The 21,978-nt window shown below is 57.0% G+C and overlaps 5 protein-coding genes across 5 annotated transcripts; 4 read left to right on the plus strand and 1 right to left on the minus strand.

Moving 5' to 3' along the window:
• Window positions 1–847: 847 nt before the first annotated feature.
• Window positions 848–4,428, plus strand: JCM15063_001805 (plasma-membrane proton-efflux P-type ATPase; the record flags this gene model as incomplete). The annotated part of the gene is made up of 9 exons (XM_076678939.1): window positions 848–953; window positions 1,041–1,170; window positions 1,290–1,397; window positions 1,455–1,980; window positions 2,047–2,334; window positions 2,399–3,374; window positions 3,453–3,765; window positions 3,856–4,024; window positions 4,114–4,428. The coding sequence occupies 9 exons, from the start codon at window positions 848–850 to the stop codon at window positions 4,426–4,428; spliced, it is 2,931 nt and encodes a 976-aa protein (XP_076533936.1).
• A 5,586-nt stretch (window positions 4,429–10,014) lies between these two features.
• JCM15063_001806 (uncharacterized protein) lies at window positions 10,015–12,985 on the plus strand (the record flags this gene model as incomplete). The annotated part of the gene is made up of 8 exons (XM_076678940.1): window positions 10,015–10,215; window positions 10,277–10,593; window positions 10,668–10,682; window positions 10,747–10,774; window positions 10,837–11,164; window positions 11,914–12,630; window positions 12,722–12,822; window positions 12,896–12,985. The coding sequence occupies 8 exons, from the start codon at window positions 10,015–10,017 to the stop codon at window positions 12,983–12,985; spliced, it is 1,797 nt and encodes a 598-aa protein (XP_076533937.1).
• Window positions 12,986–13,570: 585 nt separating this feature from the next.
• On the plus strand, window positions 13,571–17,513 carry MCM4 (MCM DNA helicase complex subunit MCM4; the record flags this gene model as incomplete). Its single annotated transcript, XM_076678941.1, has 12 exons — window positions 13,571–13,748; window positions 13,812–13,983; window positions 14,055–14,442; window positions 14,513–15,041; window positions 15,103–15,174; window positions 15,236–15,412; window positions 15,480–16,078; window positions 16,157–16,272; window positions 16,354–16,447; window positions 16,511–16,786; window positions 16,852–17,136; window positions 17,214–17,513. 12 exons carry the CDS (start codon window positions 13,571–13,573, stop codon window positions 17,511–17,513), a joined length of 3,186 nt encoding a protein of 1,061 aa, XP_076533938.1.
• Window positions 17,514–17,868: 355 nt separating this feature from the next.
• On the plus strand, window positions 17,869–19,432 carry JCM15063_001808 (trans-sulfuration enzyme family protein; the record flags this gene model as incomplete). The annotated part of the gene is made up of 3 exons (XM_076678942.1): window positions 17,869–18,414; window positions 18,481–19,220; window positions 19,291–19,432. 3 exons carry the CDS (start codon window positions 17,869–17,871, stop codon window positions 19,430–19,432), a joined length of 1,428 nt encoding a protein of 475 aa, XP_076533939.1.
• A 318-nt stretch (window positions 19,433–19,750) lies between these two features.
• JCM15063_001809 (uncharacterized protein) lies at window positions 19,751–21,202 on the minus strand (the record flags this gene model as incomplete). The annotated part of the gene is made up of 5 exons (XM_076678943.1): window positions 19,751–19,858; window positions 19,933–20,270; window positions 20,335–20,540; window positions 20,614–20,973; window positions 21,048–21,202. 5 exons carry the CDS (start codon window positions 21,200–21,202, stop codon window positions 19,751–19,753), a joined length of 1,167 nt encoding a protein of 388 aa, XP_076533940.1.
• Window positions 21,203–21,978: the final 776 nt, after the last annotated feature.

Consider the following 21,978-nt stretch of genomic DNA (forward strand, 5'->3'; position numbering starts at 1 on the left):
CCTTCTGGAGTTCAGTATTTGCGCGTCTAGATAGCCTGGTCAACGCGAATCTCCTGTCTGAAACGTTGCACTGGGCGCGCCCACAGTAGCGAACGGTCAGGTGCCGATTGCTTGTCGTCGATCAAGAAGCCAAGCCCGACGCTTTCCTCGCGAGCCGCAGTTAAGGATTCGCGTATCGACTGCCTGTCAAGTGCTTGTGCACCTGCGCCAGACAAGAGCAGACAGGCAGAGACTGGTCGAGACAGAAACTGCCGAGCGCGTTGACTGAAGATCGCTGACGGCATCAGGAGCGAAGCAGGGTGTCAGAGCTCGTGGCCTGTCTCTGTACCGGGACGAGCGGACCGTGGGCAGTCCCGCATCCGAAGCGAAACGAGCGCCGACGCTTGTTTCGTTTGCGAGATTGCGAAGGTTGGACCGTTCGGACGGATGTTGGGGCAGAAACAGGACAAAATCCCAATTGGTATTTCGTCCGGGGGTGGGCGCTAAGCACGCGTTTCTTGTTTTGCTTTCCGAGGCCAGCCCCTTTCGATTTGACGGGTCCGCCAACCCTGCCAATCCCAACTTCCTCTTTCCGAAGTTTTTTTTCCCGCCTCCCTCCTCCCTCTTCTTCGTGAGAGTCTGCCAACCGCCCGCACCACCTCCCGCGAGCACTCTCGACCTTTAGAGTCTTCTTTCGTCGCCTCGACAGCGCCGACAGTCGGATTCTATCCGCCGACCCTTTTCCTTCCGCGCGCCGTCGGCTCCCCTTCTGCGTCTCTGAGGCAGTTGGATCTCTCTTCCACTCGGCTTCGACCGTCCCAACCCAACAGCATCCCATACCGACTCGTTCGTAGTAGATCGACCGGCGATGTCTGCCCCCGTTGAGAAGACGACCCCCGAGGTCACCAACGAAAAACCCGCCCAACCTGAGGCGCCCGCCAAGAAGGAGCCTGGACGTTTCGACAAGACCTTTGGTATGCTTGTAGCCACCTGGCATCAGCAGCAGGAGGCGAGCTGACGGAGCGGGGGCCTTTTGTTTTTCCATGACACGATCGCATCAGAGGAGGAACGTGAGACCAAGCATGCGCTGGTCGACATGAGCACCATTGAGCTCAAGGCCGAGGACTTGTACGACAAGGACAAGGTCGACCTCGAGCAAGTCGAGCTCGAGGATGTCTGGACTCTCCTCCAGTGAGTTTGTGGTCCCCAGAAATTATTTTCTTGCCCCCACTATCGCCCTCCCTCGGATATCGCTACTTGCGCTCTCCTCCGCTCGATCTGTGTTCTGACGCGCTTCCTCGCTCGCACAGATGCAAGGAAGAGGGTCTCACCAACGCCGAGGCCGATCGTCGTCGCGACATCTTTGGTCCCAACAAGCTCGAGCACAAGGAAACTTCTGCCTTCCTCCAGTTCCTCTCGTGAGTCTCTCGGCTCTCTCTGCCACTCGCGAATGTCGCTGATCGACTCGCCTACAGCTTCATGTGGAACCCTCTCTCGTGGGTCATGGAGGGAGCCGCTTTGGTCGCTATCGCTCTCTCGAACGGTGGAGGACGACCTCCTGATTGGCAAGATTTCGTCGGAATCGTGCTCCTCTTGTTCATCAACTCGGGTATCGGTTTCTACGAGGAACGTTCGGCTGGTAACGCTGTCAAGGCGCTCATGGAATCTCTCGCCCCCAAGGCCAAGTGCCGCCGTGACGGTGCCTGGCTCGAAATCGAATCGTCGGACCTCGTCCCCGGAGATGTTGTCGCCTTCAAGATCGGAGACATTGTTCCCGCCGACTGCCGTCTTTACGATGCCATCAACGTCTCGATCGACCAAGCCGGTCTCACCGGTGAATCGCTCCCGCAAGGCAAGAAGGTCGGAGACCAGTGCTTCTCGTCCTCGATCTGCAAGCAAGGAGAGGCCGAGGGTGTCGTTATCGCCACCGGTGCCAACACCTTCTTCGGACGTGCCGCCTCCCTCGTCGGAGCCGACGATGACTCGACTGGCCATCTCCAAGTGAGTCTCGCTGCCCGTCCTGCATCTCGTGACCTAGAGACTTACCTGCTGCTGTTTGCGTGTTAGGCCATTCTTGCTCAAATCGGTCTCTTCTGCTTGGTCTCGATCGGTATCTTTATCGTCCTCGAAATCGTCATCCTCTACCCTCGCTTCCACTACTCGTACCGCCGCGGTCTCGACAACATCCTCGTTCTTTTGATCGGTGGTATCCCGATTGCCATGCCTACCGTTCTTTCGGTCACGCTCGCCGTCGGAGCCCAACAGCTCGCCAAGTACAAGGCTATCGTCACCCGTATCACTGCTATCGAGGAGCTCGCTGGTGTCACCATCCTCTGCTCTGACAAGACTGGAACTGTCAGTTGCAATCTTGGACTCTTCGAAACGAATGCGCACTGACTGACACTTTTCTCGGCCACAGCTCACCACCAACAAGCTCACCATTGACAAGTCGACTCTCAAGACCTACACCGACATTGGACCCGAGGACGTCATCCTCAACGCTGCCTACGCTTCGCGTACCGAGAACATGGACGCCATTGACACCTGTGTCGTCGGTGCCATCCCCAACGTCGGAGACGCTCGCAAGGGAATCAAGCTCCTTGACTTTAAGCCGTTCAACCCTGTCGACAAGCGTACCGAGATCACCTACATTGAGGAGTCGACTGGCAAGATGAAGCGTGTCACCAAGGGAATGACTGGTATCATCATCGAACTTTGCTCGCGCAACAAGACCGCCGAGGTCGAGGACCAGCTCGAGAAGGATGTCGAAGAGTTTGCCATGCGTGGTCTCCGTGCCCTCGCTGTCGCCATTGAGGACGTCCCCAGCAACAACAAGGACGACGAAGGAAACGGTTTCGAGCTCATCGGTCTCCTCGCCATCTTTGACCCTCCCCGTGACGACACCAAGCAAACCATCGACGACGCCCAAGCTCTCGGAGTCAAGGTCAAGATGGTCACTGGTGATCAACTCGCTATTGCCAAGGAAACCGGTCGCCGTCTCGGTCTCGGAGACCACATGTACCCGGCCAAGGTTCTTCAAACCGGAGGATTCCCCGTCGACGGAAAGCACGCCAACCTCGAGGAGATGATCCTCGACGCCGATGGTTTCGCTGGAGTCTTCCCCGAGCACAAATACGAGATTGTCAAGCGCCTCCAGGGACTCGGTCACCTCTGCGCCATGACTGGTGACGGTGCTAACGATGCTCCTGCGCTCTCCCGTGCCAACGTCGGTATTGCCGTCGAGGGTGCCACCGACGCTGCCCGTGGTGCCGCCGATATCGTTCTCACCGAGCCCGGACTTTCGACCATTGTCCACGCCATCCGCCAATCCCGTGTCATTTTCCAGCGCATGCGTAACTACTCGATCTACGCTTGCGCTGTCACCATCCGTATCGGTGAGCTTTTGCGCGCACGCACGAAGCCCACGAACCCAAACTGATTTTTTCTTGCCTTCTTTGTTTTTCCTCTTCCAGTCGTCGGTTTCGCTGTTATGGCCTTTGCCTTCCAGTTCGACTTCCCTCCGTTCATGGTTTTGATCATTGCCCTCCTCAACGACGGAACCATCATGACTCTCTCGCTCGACCGTGTCTTGCCCTCGTCGACCCCCGACTCGTGGGATCTCGGAGAGATCTTCACCTACGCCTTTGCCTACGGTCTCTACCTCGCTGCCGGTACCATTGCGTTCTTCTGCGTCATTGTCTACACCAACTTCTTCAACGACCGATTCGGTGTCTCGAACATTACCGACCACAACGACCCCGAGCTCCACATGATCATCTACCTCCAGTGAGGCGGCTCTCTCTCCTTCCTCTGCCACCCTTCCGAGCAGCTGCTGACGTTGAAACGCCGCCTTGGCGGCGTTTTTTCAATTTTTAGAGTCGCCCAGATCTCTCAAGCTCTTATCTTCGTCACCCGCTCGCACTCGTTCTTCTTCATGGAGAGGCCCTCGGTTGCCCTCTTCCTCGCCTTCTGCTTGGCCCAATTGATCTCGTCTATCATTGCGGCGTACGGAGATTGGGGTTTCACGGATGTCCGCGGAGTTTCTGTGCGTTCCTATCTCGTCTCCTTCCCATCTGGGCTCTAAGTCGCTTGCATGCGCTACCGAGATGCTGACACGCTCGGATTGCCAAACAGGGCGGCTGGATCGGAATCACCTGGATCTGGAACATCGTCTGGTTCTTCCCTCTCGACGGTGTCAAGTTCGGTGTCCGCGCGCTCGTCAAGATGTTCAACAACCGCCGCTCGAAGCGCGTTGCCGCCCCGGTCGACATGACTGTCACCCGCACCCAGTCGCGTCACGAGTCGCTCTACTCGAACCGAGTGTCGTTCCTCAAGCGTGCCCAGCGCTCCGTCGGGCTCGGCAACAAGAAGGTCAACATCTCGAACGCCGAGCTCCAGCGCTTCTCGTCGCGACAGGCGTCGCAGTCCGGTGCTGCCCTCCGCGCTTAGACGCGCGACGTGCCCGCGCTCTCTCTCTCTCTCTCTCTCTCGTTCCTAGACTCGCGCACCTTGCCCCCCTTCGTTTTTTCCCCTCCCTCGCACGCATACCTCTCTCTCCATCCTCCTCACCCCGCTCACTGCCAGCGCTCTGCGTGCGCTGTTTGCCTTTCCCTTCTACCCGTTCATATAATGCTTCCTCGAAATAAAGTCTTACGTTTTGGCCCCTAGCACGGACGTTGGCGTCTCTGGTCAGCGCGAGAGAGAATGAACCTGACGAAGCGTATAGACGACCCGTTCATGACAGCTCGCGCTCGAGCAGAGTCGGTCGCGCCGCGCAAGTGCTCAAATACTCACGCTCGCTCTTGCAACGCACTCGGCGCGACATTCATGCTTGCGATTGCAATGCATACCAGGTCTCTGTTGCCTCCTACACACCGCATCAGGTGCAAGGCGTCCAACACAGTTACATTCGGATGAACCAGCTTGATCAATTGACCCCTGTTCATACTCGACGACTCGTCGCACTTTCACTTACAACTGTCGCCAGCTCCCTCGCGCCCGCTCTGAGATCAATCACCCTGACTAACTAGCTGTGTATAACCCGGTCAGGATCACCGGTAGCTCTGCGCGAGACGTCCAAGCCTGCTTGCCACTACGACACGCTCACGACCTCGTCCGGACAGGTGCACATGGCCACTCAGTCCCTATCTCTTGGTCCCTGGCAACTGTGATACACGCCCTCGTCCTCGACCCCGACAAGCGCCGATCCTGCGATGGGCACGGCAGCGACCTCGAATCAGCCCTGCGATTTCGACCTCTTGCCGTGTCGTGGGAAGACCGATCGTTCTGGCGAACGCTGATCGACAAGTGGACCATACCGTCGTGCTCTCACCGATCAAAGGCTTCCTGGGGTTGGCCTCCGACACTGAAATAGCCGATCCGCTCTTGCGCTTCTCGTGCACACGCTGCTTCGTGCTCTGGCTATCGAGCTTCAACACTGGCGTTCTGAGGATCTCCTCGCTTCATGAGACTGCGCTGCAACACCAGTGTCAACCGCTAGCATCACGGGCGCTCCTCTGGCTCATTGTCCAGTGCTTGCTTTGCCCACATTTGCATCGCGAATGAGCTTTCGAACGAGCAGGCCAAAGCCCGAACGTGAGCTGGTTCGACTGTCGCCATGCGACCTCCGCGCTTTAGCGAGCCCGTGCGCTCGGGCCGAATGACGGCGTACGCCAAGTTTACGAGTTGGCGAGACTCGTCGAGAACAGGAGGCCAATCACGAGCTCTTTTCAATCTCTGCCCAGTCGTATAAGGACAAGAACGACGAGTGTTCAGCGATCACGATGAGTGTCTGCTAGCCCGATCCGCACTCACCGGTCCGTGCCTGCAGTTGGCGCTACGTCACGAATTTGAGAGCGATAGGCGCACCGGCGACTTGCAGAACAGCTCGGATTGTGTCAGAATGCTCCCCGCTAAATGTATCTTGGAAGAAACACTGTATCCTTCATGGTCATCGTCAGGGCGGACATGCCGAGGGAGGTCCCGGCGTCGGCGCCGATCTGATCGATCACAGCAACCTCAAAGGTCAAGAATGAGACGCTTAGCTCGCCGTCCCCTGCCCTCTTTGCCTCGAAGCGCGTCGATTCGTAGTGTTCCGCAGCCGAACATGCTCTTATGCCGTGATCCGACTCTCTCACTCAGGTATAAGCGGCCGAAGCGACTGCTGTTAGTCGGTCATTCGCTCGAGGCGAGTCTTATCGAACGCGTCGGCGCCCGATCGCCGTCACTTTCGCGTTACGTGCAGACTCACGCCAACTTTGAAGTCGCATCGAGAACGACAAGATCGCCGCTCGAATGTTTGCTCAGCGTCCGACTATCGGATGGCAAAACCGTTCCATCCTTCCCAAGTCATGAAGTGTTTACATACTCTGCAGAGCACGAACTGTTCCATGCGAGATCGATCAGTCTTGCGAGGAAGAGGTTGCCGATCTCATACATGTCGGCAAAGACTTGCGTCATATGACATCGCTTGCACTACCCTACCAACAGCGACGGGACCCCGTCACTGAGCTTCCTCGGACTGGATGTGAGTCTTTGAGCGTTTCGGAGTCCTACTTGAAGAGCTTCCCTTCTATCCTATTCCCAGACCGCGGCCGACATTGTGTATTCCATCCTTGTTAAACAGGGTATGTCCAATGCGGCAGCCGTGTCGTTGCTCTTGTACATGCTGATGTACAGTTGCGCACAGGGACGAAAGACCTTTCCCCGGTGGAGTGCTACGCGCATCTCGTCTGCTCGCTCGTGTGGAAGCGGTACGGCCCCGAGATACTCGACGGTCGACTGCATTTCCACGACGAAGATTCGGCTTCTTCGGGAGGGGAAGATGAGAGCGATCCGGGCGGGTCGAACCCGATCAAGCATACGCTCCGCCTGGTTGGTCCACCGTACTACATCGCGCTCTCATGAGTCCCATAGCTCATGTGATAGCACTGGATGCAGTCAAGTTTTCTGATGCCCGCCGTGCCGTTCCAGAGTCCTTTCGTGAACAAGGGTGCTCTTACGCTCTCTCCTTCGCGACTGGATCATCGTTGCGAAGGCTACTCGACTGGCTGGGTTCCCAACAGCACTCTTGCCGAGATGACGTTTCGCAAGTTCGACAAAGAGCGAGGCTCGTTTGCCTGGGACGCCTGGGTCGTCAATTCTGCGGTTCGAGGCTCGAGTGCACAGGTGTAGGCGAACGTGACGCGCTCGTTCTCGAACTTGCCGAACGTCATGTCGGCAAGAGCGCTGTTTGGAGCTCAGCCAGTCGAGTAGCGTTCGTGACTATGATCCAGGCGTGAAGAAGACAGCGCGAGAGCGCTTGTAAGGGTTCTGGAAGGGTACGGATGGCATCAGGAAACTCGACTGCGTCCAATGATGTCACATGAGCTTTGAGCGTCACATGAGAGCGGCTGACTAGACGGAACGTGTGCTTGATCGGGTTCGACTCTCCCGGACCGCTGTCATCTTCCCCTCCCGAAGAAGCCGAATCTCTGTCGTGGATCCACAATCGACCGGCGAGTAATTCGGGGCCGTACCGCTTCGACACAAAGGAGCAGACGAGGTGCGCGTAGCACTCCACCGGGGAAAGGTCTTTCGTCCCTGTGCGCGACTGCGCATCAGCCTGTGCAAACGCAATGACAAGGCTGCCGCATTTGACATACCCCGTTTGACAAGGATAGAATACGCAATATCGGCCGCGATCTGGGAATAGGGTAGTAGGTGAGCGCCTCAAGCAGCGGAATGTCGAACAGGATCCGTGCGAGGGCGAACGCGAAACTCTCGCGAGACACGCTGAGCATCTCATCGATGATCACAGGTCTTATCATCCCTTCGAAGACTACTGCGCAGTACCAACGAGCGTGAGTGTCGAACACGGCGATGAAGATGGGTAGAAAAGGGAGACTCACGTGGTGCTGCGCTCGATTTTGAGTTCGACCGCACCCACCATTTCGTCCTGTCCGTTCCGAGCTTCGTAGATCTCATGGATTCGCGCAACAATTCGTTGGAAACGAGGACACAGAGTGTTCCAGGTGCAGTAGAGCATCGTGATAATGGCGTTGATCGAGGCACTCACCTCGGCATGCTTGTCGCACTCTTCCTCCAGATGCCAACTAGGATAAACACCGTCGTACCCGATGAGCAGGAGGATCGACCCAAAGACAAACGAAGGGTACCGATGCTTCATCCTATTCTCGCCAATTGTGCAGATCCTCAAATTGCCGACATAGGACTGAAATGGCGAATGCAGCCTGTCAGTCGAGGAACAACATAAGATCAATGTCGGTCTGTGAAACGTGCATGCTGTCGACCACATCCGAGATGGCGGTGGTAGACAGACTCCGCGGCGGTGGGCGGCCCGAGCCAGGGAGGAGGGACCTCCTGCCACGGTGATTGGGAGCAATGTAGCTGCTGTTCGCAGACCTAGACGAGCTGCGCAGCAGTAAGTATGGTAAAGGGCACCAGTCGTGCGAGAGGAAACGGCGGAAAGCTGGGAGGTCGAGGTCTTTGCGCAAAGTGCGTCGGTCACAATGATTAGCGGGCGTAGACCACGTAAGATGAGCCTGAGCAGTATAGATCTTACGATATTGCGGTACGTGTGAGGCGGCGCAGATGTCGACGTCGTGCTTGATGGAGGAGGGAGAGGGGAAAAGGAAAGAGAGGGACAAAGTCGCGCTCGCACGTTTTTGGGCGCCCCAAACGTGTCCCACATCCCGCAATGTCACAATGTCCACTAATTCCCCAAAAGCACCTCAGGCGAAGAATAGCGGTACCTGTGAGTCTTACTCCCGCTATCTGCAGGTAGGCAAGACCGTTTCTCCAGTTTGGGCGCTTACGAGAGCGTGGCCGAACCGGATGGCACTGACAATAAACTCCTCCGATGCGGCACTTTACTCGATGCCTGGCCAGGCGCGCGCTTCTCAGTTGATCCGCTTACTAGAATGCCGCGTAGAGAGAGATGTCATGCCACCAGTTGCCGCCGTCGCGCTCGACTCGCTACAAGCAGTATACAGGCAGTAGGCTGGAAGCGTGACTTATAGATGCTGCCGTGCTCTGCTTGGTCATGCCAATCTCCGCCGTTATTGAGCCATGACTTTGGCGCGATCATGACCAGGCTTCCGACAGCGCGCCGCCTGTAGCGTCGACCGCGGCTCCGTCGCCGTCGTCTGCGTCACGGATCGTGCGTGCGGCAGGCAACATGCCCACCCTCCCACCGCTCGAGCACACGCTCTTTCTCCACGTTTCTGCCGAGGAGAGAGCAGTACATCTGTATTGAAGCGCTACATTGGATGATCGAGACCCAGAAGGCGAAAGAGAGGTCAGCCATCGAGCAGGACAGGGTGATATTGGCTGACGAGGGCACAGCTTGCTCAGATGACGGACGGAGAGGATGTTTTGTTTCCGCTTGCACTGCATTCGGGTTCTGGATGCTGCCCGACCTCCCCTGTCGATGGTTCCTTGTTCCGCGTGAAACTGAAGCGCTGTGTCAGTGAAGGTTTCCCGCGCAAATCGATGTTGTTGGCTTTCTATCCCTCGAGTTGGAATTTTTCCGCAATCCTGCGGGTATTCTGCAGCGAAGACAGGGTCGGAGAACCAAAATATCGACGTTGACAATTGCACGATCGCGAATGTACAGCACGAGCTATGCGTATGTGTCGATGTGCTCCCATTCCATGATACGAAGCTCCACAAGGCAGGCTCGATCCCGTTGGTCGCAGGTGGTTTCCAGCTCTGTCTGCGGATAGAATACGTGATTGTAGAGGGGGCAATTGCCCAGGCCGACTGTTGATAAAGCGGATCCTTCAGGCATCATCGCTCGTCTTGGTAGGCTGTGGTTTCTGGTGGTCTGATTGATTTGCCGGGTGATCTGCGCGTCTCGCTGGCTTTCGAAGAGTTGTCGAGGTCTACTGCTGTATGAAGGAGACAACCAAGTCGAAGCGGGATTCCTAGACGACATTCACGTACATCTCTCACGCGACGGCGATGTACAGATTCATCGCTAGATCGACGCGACCAGGCTTTCGCGGCACGACAGGCGTCCACATCGGCTCACGTATGGCACAGCGATCCTCATTCTGGAGTTCTGCGGCCTCGGCATCGTCAAGCGGCGTTCCGGCAGTAGATCTTGCAGCAACCTCGATCCCTCATTGCGGTTCCGACATTTTGCCGTACTTGTTTGGAGTAGTCCTTGCGAATGCAGCAACCGGTCTCGACGATGACGACGACGTTGAACAGCTACACGTCCCGCCCTGGACAGTGACCTCCGCAGCAGGGCGAGTCGAATTCCTGCTAGAGCTCAACTTCTCAGGCTGATCAGGCAAACACGTTCGACAGGAAAGGACTCGGAGCAATCGCCAGCAAGGACCTGGAGCTCGGCTCTCTACTGATTGCCGAACGTCCGCTCTGCATCTGGCCCACAACGCTTGATGCAGCCCAGGCTCGTCAACTGTTCGAACAGCTTGGCGAGCGTGAGCAAGCAGCCTACATGTCGCTGGCACCGGTCGTCGCTGCCGATGCCGACCTTGACGAAATTCGTTCGAGGCGTGCCGCGAACGGATTCTCGATCGCCCTTCCGCCCGTTCCAGGCTACAGCGCATCAAAGACTGTCGCAATGATGTTCCCGAAGATCTCGAGGTACGATCCTCATCTATCTCCGAGAACCAGATAGAAATCGTACCCGCTGACAACCTATGTGCGGAACTGAGCAGGATCAACCATTCATGGTTGGCTTTTCTCTCCAAAGACCGTGCGCGCGAACAGGCTTAGTGATCCGGCTCCCCCATGCAGCACGCCGAACGCCTCGCAGGTGATGAATGTAGGTTCATTCCATGTCTCGCATAATTTCACCCTCACTCAGCGCTTGTGTTCTCCGAGCAGTTTATGACCTTACGTATGGAGGTGTACGCGACAACGGAGATTCCCTGCGGTACAGAAGTCACGATCGAGTACGTTCCGGGGCTCATCACGATGTCGCGCGCTGAGCGGCAGGCGGCCCTATACGACGCGTTCGGCTTCGAGAACTGTCTGTGCCAAGTGTGCTCTGGCACGTCGGCCGACGTCGCACAGAGCGACGCTCGACGCAACGAGATCAAGCAGCTCAGCGAGTCACTTGAAGGCCGCAAGGACCGGGAAGTGACCATGGCAAAGCTCGAACGAATCCGGATTTTGCTCGCCGAGGAGGGTTTCAGAGGCTTGCCGGCGTTTGGTTCGTCTTCTCGATCCACGAAGTCCACATCAGGCTGTTCGCAGACTGATCATTGCGCTGAATACTCTCACAGCGGATGCTAGTGTCAGTAGCGCGTATGCGGTGTACTCGAGTCTGCGAGCCAGAGCGGAGCGGGAGAAGCAAGCTCAAACCTGACCTCGACGTTTCACCCCATCTCGGTCACTCCCGCGAGCTGCACTCGTGTGAGGCGAATCTTACTCTGTCGGTTTCGCCAGGAGTCGTGTCCGTCGTCGCTGACGTCGACGAGCTGGTAGGCGCATGTCTGCTGCGGATCACCTCATCGACGGCCGGCACTTACTAGACCTCGAGGCTCGCGCTCCGGATTGTGTGCTCATGATTGCTTGTGATGCTACTGTACTCTGCGGTCCCCTTCGACTGTTCAACAGCTCGTGGAAGCATCGTCGAGGTCGGCTCTCTTGCGTATTCCGCGTTGCCTCAGATCTCCTCTCCCGCGTGCTCCACGGCTTCGGCTCCGCTACCGGTGCAGGATCGAATATCGTTAGCAAGCTCTACATCACAGACTCTCAAGCCGTGTGAGGAGGAACCACGCGCGCGCAGTACCTCGGTATTCAAGGTCCTGGCACTCTCGCTCATATCGCACTCTGCTTTAGCGCGGCGCCACGTCTTTAGGTCGTCGTAGCTGCTGCTCGTCGACTCGGCTAGCGGGGCCGATAGAACCGCTGAACCCGTCTGGCACTCCCGGGACATCTCGCGAACGCTCTTTCCAGGAGCAGACTTACGGTCCTGCTATCTCCTCGTCTCTGGGTATCCGCAGCGCGTGATGCCAAACTCTCGACTTGACGGTCTCAACGAATTGCTACACATCCAGCCATCCCCCTTGCACCAAACTTCAAACCCTACCACGCTCAGCGCCAATCATCTCGACGAACTGGCCAACGCTCAGCATAGCCTCGATCTTTGGGCAACGACGGTCTTCCAGACGAACTCGGTACCGACACCTCCCGCTCGTTCCGACCCTCTGTCGTTCCTACTGCCTCCCGCCTCGACCTCGACCTCGCTCTTCCCGGCCCCGGCTGAACCACTCGAAATGGTTGCGATGGGGAGTCCGTTCGACTGGGCGTCTCTGTATCCCGACGCATTCGACCACGGTCATGTCCTGACCGCACCACCTCCGATCGCCTCTCGCTCGTCAGGGTATGGCGGTCCCGACGCGCAATATACGCCGTTCGGTCCGAGCGGGAGCGTTCCTCTCGCACCTTGTCAGTCGCTTCGCGAACCATCACAACCTCCACAGGACAATGGATCGTCGTCTTCTAAGGCCGCCTCACCAAGACGGACTCGATCCCGACACTCCTCAAAAGCTCGGTCTCGCGCGTCCTCGGAATCCGCGCAAAATGCAGAGACATCTTCTGTCGTCTCGAAGGAGACTATGACGCCGGAAGAAATTGAGGAAGACAAGCGGCGAAGGAACACCGAAGCGAGCGGTACGTTGCTCCTGCCTCGAGGCTACGTGCCGCGCGTAAGCCATTTCCCGAGCATGCTTGCTCATGGCTCTGGGTTTTTCTTGCTTCACAGCTCGATTCCGTGCAAAGAAGAAACAGCGGAACGTCGCTCTGCAGCATACTGCGGCCGAACTACGCGAACGCGTGGCAGAGCTCGAGAAGGAGAAAGAGGCGGTACGCATGCTTTCTCTCCGCGCTTCGGGCGCTCACGACAGCTCGGCTGATCGTATGTGCACTTGTGCTGCAGCTCACGACGCAGAACCGGTGGCTTCGCGATATCATCAGCGAGAAGGCAGAAGTCAACCCGCCCAGCGGACATGGCTCCATACAGGGTTGAACGACCAGTCTTGCACGAGGTGGACATGCGGTGACTACAATTTGCGATAGCAAAGTCTAAGCTTGAAGGGTTGTGCAGACCTACAGTCAGCAAGGTCACGCTGTAGCTCCCCGGGCATTGACGGATATCTCGCCCTGAAGCTCTTCTCAGGTAGCATCCATGGCCTCGAGCATGAGATGATGGCATTTGTGAAACATAGTTGAAGGTGGTCCTACGGCGAAAGACATCCGAGCGTGAAACGAACACCATGTCGAGTTGACGAGAGAATGCGCAATGCGGGACGTGTGGATCTACAGCTGTACAGCACCTGAATGACGTCGAGCGTCCCGGTACAATCGAGTCAGGAGATACCGCAATCGCGATTCGAGGCGGAAGGCGGAGATGGTGTCGAGCTGAACGCGTGGACTGGATCGCGTCCATCTGACCGTACGGTCGAGCAGGCTCGACTGTGTGTCTTTGCGGGGCGCCCCTAAGAGTCGGATTTGTACTGCAGCGTCGAGACGGCGATTGGGCGATAAAGTGCGGATCGATCGACGCGCGCGTCGACGGGTTGTTCATCCGCTCCACACAGCCCTTGCGGACAACATGGACGGCATGGAACTGGACGCACCTAGCTCTGAAGGTCAGCAGCCCGTACCGAGGTCGACGTCGCCTCTGGCATTCCCGTCGTCGTCGTCTGCGGCACACCCTTCGTCGGATCCTGCCGCCGCTCAGCCTCAGCTTCAACAGCTCGCCCAGCTGCGCTCGTCAGGCGCAAACCCGCGTTAGTTCCTGTCTCTTTCGAAGACGCCTCTGAAACACGCGATTGACGCGCTCTTGCGATCAGGCTCGTCTTCGCCTTTGGCGTTCCCATCCTCCTCGGCAGGTTCAGCACCCCGAGGACCGCGACTGTTCGCATCTGGCGGTCCTTCGTCTGACGCTCGAAACGGCAATGGCCTCATGAGCGGTGCGAGCAACAATGCGCGGTATCGAGCCGACTCTCCCCTCTTCTTCCCCGGGTCAGTCCCGCCAGTCTTGCTTCTTACGCGTGTTCACCACTGCGTACTGATCCTCGTTATCGCTCTTCTAGGTCAGAATTCGGTTCGCCAACGCCGAGACGGAACCATCGTGGAGACATTCATTCGGCTGCGCCTCCTACCCCATCCGCTCGATCCGCCGGCGGACAACCGAATTCTGGTCGACGCGGCGGTGCAAACGGAGCATTCGGTAGTGAACTGGGCTTCCCGTCTTCGTCAGCGTCGCGACCGAATGGAGCTCGCTCGGAAGCGGGTCCCTCTTCGTCCGCGGCTGGTGCGAACGACGAGGACCGAGACGAAGACGAAGACGATGAAGGGCTCATTACGGTCTTGTGGGGAACGACGGTCACGATCGAATCGAGTATGCGAGCATTCGCAAGGTTCTTGAAAGAGTTCACTTGCGGCGATCGGCAGACTTTCGATCCATGGCGGCTCGAGCAGGTGCGCTGACCCCACAATGCCTGTTGCGCTCACTCTGTGCCTCGCTGACGAATATTCACTACGGATCCAGCTTCGGATGAAACGCGAAGGTCTCGAGCGGGAACTCGACGCTGCCCAGGAAGCAGGCTATCTCGATGAGGTCGCTGCTTTGCGCAAGCGCCTCGAAGTGATCCTCCCCGACTCGGACGTCGATTTCGCCTACACGAAGGAACCAGCCCATAAAAAATTGTATCAGCACTACCTCGCTCGAATGCGCGACACTGGCCAGACGAACCTCAATCTCGACCTCGTCGATCTCCAGGCGTTCCGCTGGCGCCACACGATCGCAGATCCTGCAGGACCCCAAACGAAGGACGACAAAGAATTCGGCAAGCTGTACCACAACTTCAAGCTCTACCCGCAGGAACTCGTGCCCATCCTCGATCAGCAGCTGAAGGATTCTGCGCTCGAATGGGCATGCGCCGAGGAGAATCTCGGATTTGACGGGATGGAGAGGATGGAGAACGAGCAGCGCGCGAGGGATATGCATCAGAGTGTGTTCAAGGTCCGACCCTACGCGGGCGAAACACGGGTGAACATGCGCGACCTGAACCCGCAAGGTAAGCGAGTCTATCACACTCGCTTGTGTATACAAGCTGAACATGAGATACGCCCAAATAGATATCGACAAGATCGTCTGCATCAAGGGTCTCGTTATTCGTGCGACCCCGATCATTCCGGACATGAAGCTTGGTCCGCTTAACGCTGCACTTTCGTCAGAGCCTCCCGCATACTGACGTTGATCTTGTCTCAGCGTTCTTCCGCTGTAATGCTTGCTCGCACACGACCACGGTTGAGATTGACCGGGGCAAAATCGCTGAGCCCGAGCGTTGTCCCCGCGACGTGTGTAACCTTCAAGGTTCGATGCTCCTCGTACACAACCGCTGCGAGTTTGCAGATCGGCAAATCGTGCGCCTTCAAGAGACTCCTGGTTTGTTTGCTATTGCTGCCTTTCACGCGCGGGCTGCTCATTGACTCCGTGCTTGCTTGCTTCTCAGACTCGGTCCCCGACGGTCAAACGCCTCACACCGTCTCACTCGGACTTTACGACGAGCTTGTGGACACGGTCAAGCCTGGAGACCGCGTCACGATAACTGGCATCTTCCGATCGGTGCCAGTCCGACTCAATCCTCGCCAGCGCGTGATCAAATCTCTGTTCAAGACATACATCGATGTGCTTCACGTCAAAAAGACTGATAAGAAGCGTATGGGTCTGGACGGCAGCACCCGCGGAGGAGCTGGAGAGGATAGGCGTGGCGTGGTTGGGGTTGGCATGGAGGATGAGGAACATGCTGGAGAAGACGATGAAATGCTTCAGGGTGAAGAAGACTTTGGCGATGTCAACACTCAGGCGAGGCTCAAGGAAAAGTTGGTCGAGACCAGCAGGCGAGACGACATTTACGAATACCTCGCACGGAGTCTCGCGCCAAGTATCTTCGAGATGGATGACGTCAAGAAGGGAATCCTGCTGCAACTCTTCGGAGGCACGAACAAGAGCCTGACCAAGGGCGGAGGTGCGGGAGGACCGCGCTACAGGGGAGACATCAACGTGCTCCTCGTAGGTGATCCCGGAACGAGTAAATCGCAGATCTTGCAGGTAAGCCTCACCACTGTTTGCCCAATGATCCGGCGTTAGGCTTTAGAGGAGACTCATCCTTGTTGTCGACTCCGATAGTACGTGCACAAGATCGCTCCGCGAGGGGTCTACACATCCGGAAAAGGTTCCTCCGCAGTCGGCTTGACAGCCTACGTGACGCGCGATCCGGACTCGAAACAACTTGTGCTGGAAAGGTGAGTCTTCCTCATATCAGCCAGCTAGCCGCGTTTGCCTATAAGCTCTGACTGACATTCTCCCTTGCTCACGTTCTGCAGTGGTGCACTCGTTCTTTCGGATGGCGGTGTCTGCTGCATCGATGAGTTCGACAAGATGTCGGACGCCACACGGAGTGTGCTGCATGAAGTCATGGTGAGTCTTATCACCTCCCCGATTTATCCTCTTTCCAATCCTAACCGTCCTGAACGCCTGCAGGAGCAACAAACCGTCTCGATTGCGAAAGCGGGAATCATCACGACCCTGAATGCGCGAACTTCTATCCTTGCGGCAGCCAATCCCGTCGGATCCAAGTACAACCTGAAATGGCCGATCACGCGCAACATTGACCTGCCGCCGACACTGATCTCGAGGTTTGATCTCCTGTACCTCGTGCTCGACAAGATCGACGACAAGAGTGATCGCATGTTGGCGAGACACCTTGTCGGTCTGTACCTGGAGGACAAGCCACAAACGGCCGGCACGGACATCATGGTACGCACGTCCTCTTTGCTGGCCTGCGAATCTTGCGACTGATCGGACTCGCCAAATGGGCACAGAAAATCGAGGATCTTTCGGCTTACATCTCGTTCGCGCGGAATCACATCCACCCGGCATTAACACCCGAGGCATCACAAGCTCTCGTGCAGGCATATGTCGAGATGCGCAATGCTGGTGCCGATGCACGAAGCAATGACCGCAGGATCACGGCAACTACTCGTCAGCTCGAGAGTATGATCCGATTGAGTGAGGCGCACGCCCGGATGAGGTACTCCGAGATTGTCGAGGTCGCGGACGTCGAGGAAGCCAACAGGCTGATCCGCGAGGCGCTGAAGGAGTCTGCTGTGAGCGAATCCTTTACTTTACCGGCACCGACGAGGTCTGGAACGCTCATGTATCTGCGATGGCTGCTCTCTCACAGACGGATCCCCTGACCGGTTTGATCGATCTCGACCTTCTCGGCGGTCAGTCGACGCACCAGCGCAAGCTGCGATCGGACCTTCGACGGGAAGTCGTCGCGCTGCTCGGTTCGTCTTCGAAGGGCTACCGTTGGAGCGATCTCGTCAAAACACTCGAGGCGCAGTCGACGGTCCCGATCGATGCCAACGAACTGACGGACGTACTCAAGGCCCTTGAAGGGGAGGGTTCTGTGCGGGTTACTGGTCAAGCACACTCGCGCATGGTCAAACTGGTCGGAAACGCCCAGCAGGTTGAGGTTTGAGCCCGGCAGTCAACGCGGGTCCCGGTCTTGTAGCAATATGGTATATGGGGTGCAGTTTATCGGAAGACGTTGTCCAACATGTCGGTGCTTGAGAGATACCTTCCCGTGTAAATGCAGAATTGCGCGTGCTTCGACAGACGACCTTTGGTGGTACGGGCTCACTGACTGTTGCATGCAAGACGTACTGTACACACCGCGTTCACGTGAAAGGGCACACGCGCGCAGCTTATTAAGCCGACCAATGGCGTCTTTTCGCGGCAAGGCATGCCGACGCGGCAGGTGATTACATGCGCAGGCCCAGAGGCGATCCGAGGTTTTCTGCGCCTCATCTTGATCTTTCTCCTCACTCGACACAATGACTGCTTCCGCCTCGGTTCATTCGCGCCTCGGCTTTTCGACCAAAGCGATCCATGTCGGATCCGAGCCCGAGAACTCGATGTCCTCGGCGGTCACTCCTGCGATCGAACTGAGCACAACCTACTCGCAAGGCACGATCGGCGGCACCAAGTTCGAGTACTCGCGCTCGGCGAACCCGACCCGACTCGCACTCGAGAGGCAGCTCGCCGCACTCGAGGGCCTCGACGAGCACCACTCGGCCGGAGAGGATGGTCCGGCCGCACTCGCGCTCGCGTCGGGCAGCGCGGCCACTGCGACGGTCATTCAGGCTATCACTGGGAACGGAGGTCACATTGTCAGTGTCGGAGATGTGTACGGCGGCACGAGCAGGTTCATGACCAAGGTCGCCTCGACGCTGTCGGGCGTCGCAACCACTTTCGTCGACATGAGTTACTCGAGCGCGAGCAGCAAGGCGGTTGAAGGCGAATCGGACGAACAGCGCTCCGCGCGAGAGGACCAGACAATCATCGACCGAGTTGAGGCGGCCATCACGCCTGAAACCAAGGTCAGTCTCGCCGCGAAATGCTGGTCTGTGCGCTTCGTTGGGAGCTGACCCTCGTTCGCGCGACAGATCATCTGGGCCGAGACTCCGACCAACCCCATGCTGTCTCTTGTGCCTATCCGCCTTCTCGCCTCCATCGCGCAGCGCCGCTCGATCCCGCTTGTCATCGACAACACCTTTTCTTCGACTTACCTCACTCAGCCCCTGCTTCTCGGGGCTACGGTTGTCGTCGGCTCGAGCACCAAGTACAATGGAGGCTTTTCCGACGTCATCGGGGGTTACATCGTCACTACCGTCCCTTCGCTCCTGTCTAAATTCCGATTCTTGCAAAATGCTCACGGCGCAGTACCCTCGCCTTTCGACTGCTGGCTCTTGATCAGGTCGCTCAAGACTCTCGCCCTGCGCGTGAGGCAACATTCGCTCAACGGACTCGCGGTTGCACGCTGGCTTCAGGAGACGGCCGTGCCAGCGGGACTCGTGCGCGACGTCAACTACCCTGGACTCAACCGTGGTGCCGCCGAGACGCGATCGCAGAAGCGGGAACGCGAACTTGCTTGGTCGCACCTCTCGCCCCATGCCAAGAAGTACTTCCAGTCGCAAGGTTTCTCGGTCGACTCGCCCGGAGGTTTCCCGTCAGGAGGTATGGTGTCATTCCACATCAAGTCGCCGATCGAGGACAAGAGCAAACTGCAAGAAGCCGACGCGACCCAAACGAGCGAACGCTTCCTCGAAGGACTCGAACTCTTCGCATTGGCAGAGTCGCTAGGAGGAGTCGAGAGTCTTGCCGAGCTGCCGCTCAAGATGACGCAGTACGTGCCGAAGCGTTCACCCGTATCTTTCCGTTTGAACGCTCGAGACTGAACTGTTGCGCATCTCCAGTGCGGGTGTCGATCCCGCTCACCGTGCTCTTCTCGGCATCGACGCCGAGCTCGTGCGTCTCTCGGTCGGAGTTGAGGATGTCGAGGACCTGCTCGCCGATCTGGAACAGTCCCTCCGCGCAGCCATCCCTTCGAAGCAATAGACGGTCTCTGATCTGGCGCCGTTACATCTTAGACGGTTAATGTGTATTTTATATGATATTTCAGAGGGTACACTGCGGTTCTCGCTCGTTGCGATTGAGCTTGGTGTTGTGAGTCACACTCGTCCGCACCCGCAGAGGGTGATTCGCGGCGAACAAGAAACGCGAGGAGTGATCTGAAAGGCTCGTGTGTGCCAATCCGTGCGGGCCACGCAAGCAGTACAGGCAGAGGAGAATTTGGATACGGTATAGACAGAAGGATAGATTACTGTGCTAATCCGGTCTACTGCATTCCACTATCCGCGGCAGAGCACCAGCTCCTCATATTCTATGTGCTTGATTGTAGTCCCTGTAAGCGGCGTGCAGCAAGAGTACGAACGCTTGGCCTTCTGGGCTAGTCGGCGTCTGTTGAGCGAATGATAGAGGATCCTAAGAGCGAGAACCATCCCGATCAGCCACCGAGCTCATCATGCGACGTGCTGATGTTCAAGTAGATTGCTCACGACAGCCTCTGCAAGCCAGCCCGTACTGGTGTCAATCCGGGCATTCACCGACGCTCGGATCTTTGCAGCGACCGTCAACAGCGCCGTGTAATCAGTTGACGACGCGTGATCGAGAGCCGCCAGTCGATAGGCAATCGCGGCAAGGAGAGCGGAACCCGCCGTATCGACGAACGACGCCGGGTCATCGAAGTAATTTGGCAAGAGACCATCACCTTGTCGCACAAACGCGAAAGATCCGTCCAGAATATCTTTTGCCCAGCTTTTGAGCTGCCCAATCTCGTTCGCGAATTGCCCTGCATATTGCGAATTTTGTATCGTTGCGGCGACCCGTACCATCCCTACTCCGATGACAGAGGCAGGCTTCAGTGACCAAGTTCTTCGCTTGATGCGATCAAGGCTCACCTGCAGCAGCCCATCCATTGCCGGTCGCCCACAATCCATTATCCTGCCAGTCGCCGAGAACGACATGGCGAAGGGGTTTCGAGCCCGAGTTCAGGTAGTTGCGATACAGTCGCAATTGCGTTACTGCCTCTGCTATGAGAGTGGTGTTCTGAGATATCACGCCATAGTACCCCATGAACGGAGGTACCATGTACATGAAGTCTGACCTGGAAGTGCGCAGATGAGTCAGCCTCGTTTTGGGAAATGGCATCGGAGCGAGGGGGATCGAGCACGACTGACCAAAGCTGTACGGTTTCCGCTCGGTGCGAAATCGCCCCATCAGGCGTTCGAGGGACAGTCATGAGAAGATACTCAAGCTGCTCGCGCGCTTGTTCCCACAGCCGAGCCTTGGCTTCACCTCTCTCGCTTGTCGCCGCAACAATCCACGGTACGCCCAGTGCTGGTGGATCTCCGCTTGCACCGCCCTGAACGAAAGCGAGCTCAGCCGATCCGACCGGCCGCTTCGACGCCCACGAATTGACAAGCGAGATGACCCCGTTAGCTGGACCTGCGGAAGTCGTTGCGTATCCTTGTGAGAAGACGGAAAGCGCCGGGTTCGCGAGCTCGAGCATAGCTTCTCCATATGTCCCGGCGGTCCATCTAGCAGTGAGCGCGATTTGTTAGTTGTCGGTCGACCAGAGAAGCTCCGCACCAGAGAATGACCGGTAACCCACGTATCTGTCGCAGATTCTGCCAAACGAGACTGGACTAGCGCAAGGGTTTGATCCGAAAGCGTCGAGACATCAAGGTTGCTTGTGGCAAGAGGGGCAGCGATAGCGAGCGACGAAAGCGTGGCCGTTAGGCAAACGAAGCCGCCCACATGAAGCATGCAGCAGGATCGAAGCGAAGTATGAGGTCGCGACGAGACACGCATCGAATATATGTCGACACCTTTTCAAAAAGCTGATGATCCTGTTTCTGCTAGCATTAGAAGCGCGTGAGAACGACCATCTAAATCTGCAAGCCTACGTCTCTCCGGAAAGAGGAAAGACTATGCTCACTTTGGGAAAGTGCGGAAGGTGGTCCTGTGTGTGCTGCTTCCCAACCCAGAGTTACAGGGAAGGTAGAGCCAGCAGAGAGCGAGAGCTCCGGCTCGAGGAAAATGAGACCAGCGCGTAAAAACACGAAGCGGCAAGATGGCGAGCCGAAGATTCTGAATTGGCCCAAGCCCAGCCTGCTCTTGTCCGATTATCGTGTAAGGCTCTTGCCCGATCAATAATAAAGGATCTTGGCTCTGTGAATACTCCCGTCAAGGCAAACACGTTGGAAACAGATGCGGACATGATTGAGAAGGTGGACACGTTTCCGCGCAGACCTGGGTGCTAGGTAGGCCCCGCTGGTAAAGTATGCCGATTGCAGGCTCAGCTGACCAGAACAAAAGTTCAGGTCTATGATGCAGAGGAAAGGGAGTTGAGCGATTTCATCCAGAAGGTCATGAAACATTGGAACAAGAGTGAAGTATGCATATCAGTTTACATTGGAGGGCAAGAAGACCGAATGACAACAAGTTTGTAGATGTTCCGTTGCGGGGAGAGCGAGTGCACATATTTTTGGACGGATCCTGCAGAGAAGAATCAGCCGGGAGGTACTGTATTGGTATTGTGT

This window comes from Sporobolomyces koalae (genome assembly GCF_050403365.1).
Source record: "Sporobolomyces koalae JCM15063 DNA, S_koalae_JCM15063T_v1_ctg18, whole genome shotgun sequence".
In the NCBI taxonomy this organism is placed as follows: domain Eukaryota; kingdom Fungi; phylum Basidiomycota; class Microbotryomycetes; order Sporidiobolales; family Sporidiobolaceae; genus Sporobolomyces; species Sporobolomyces koalae.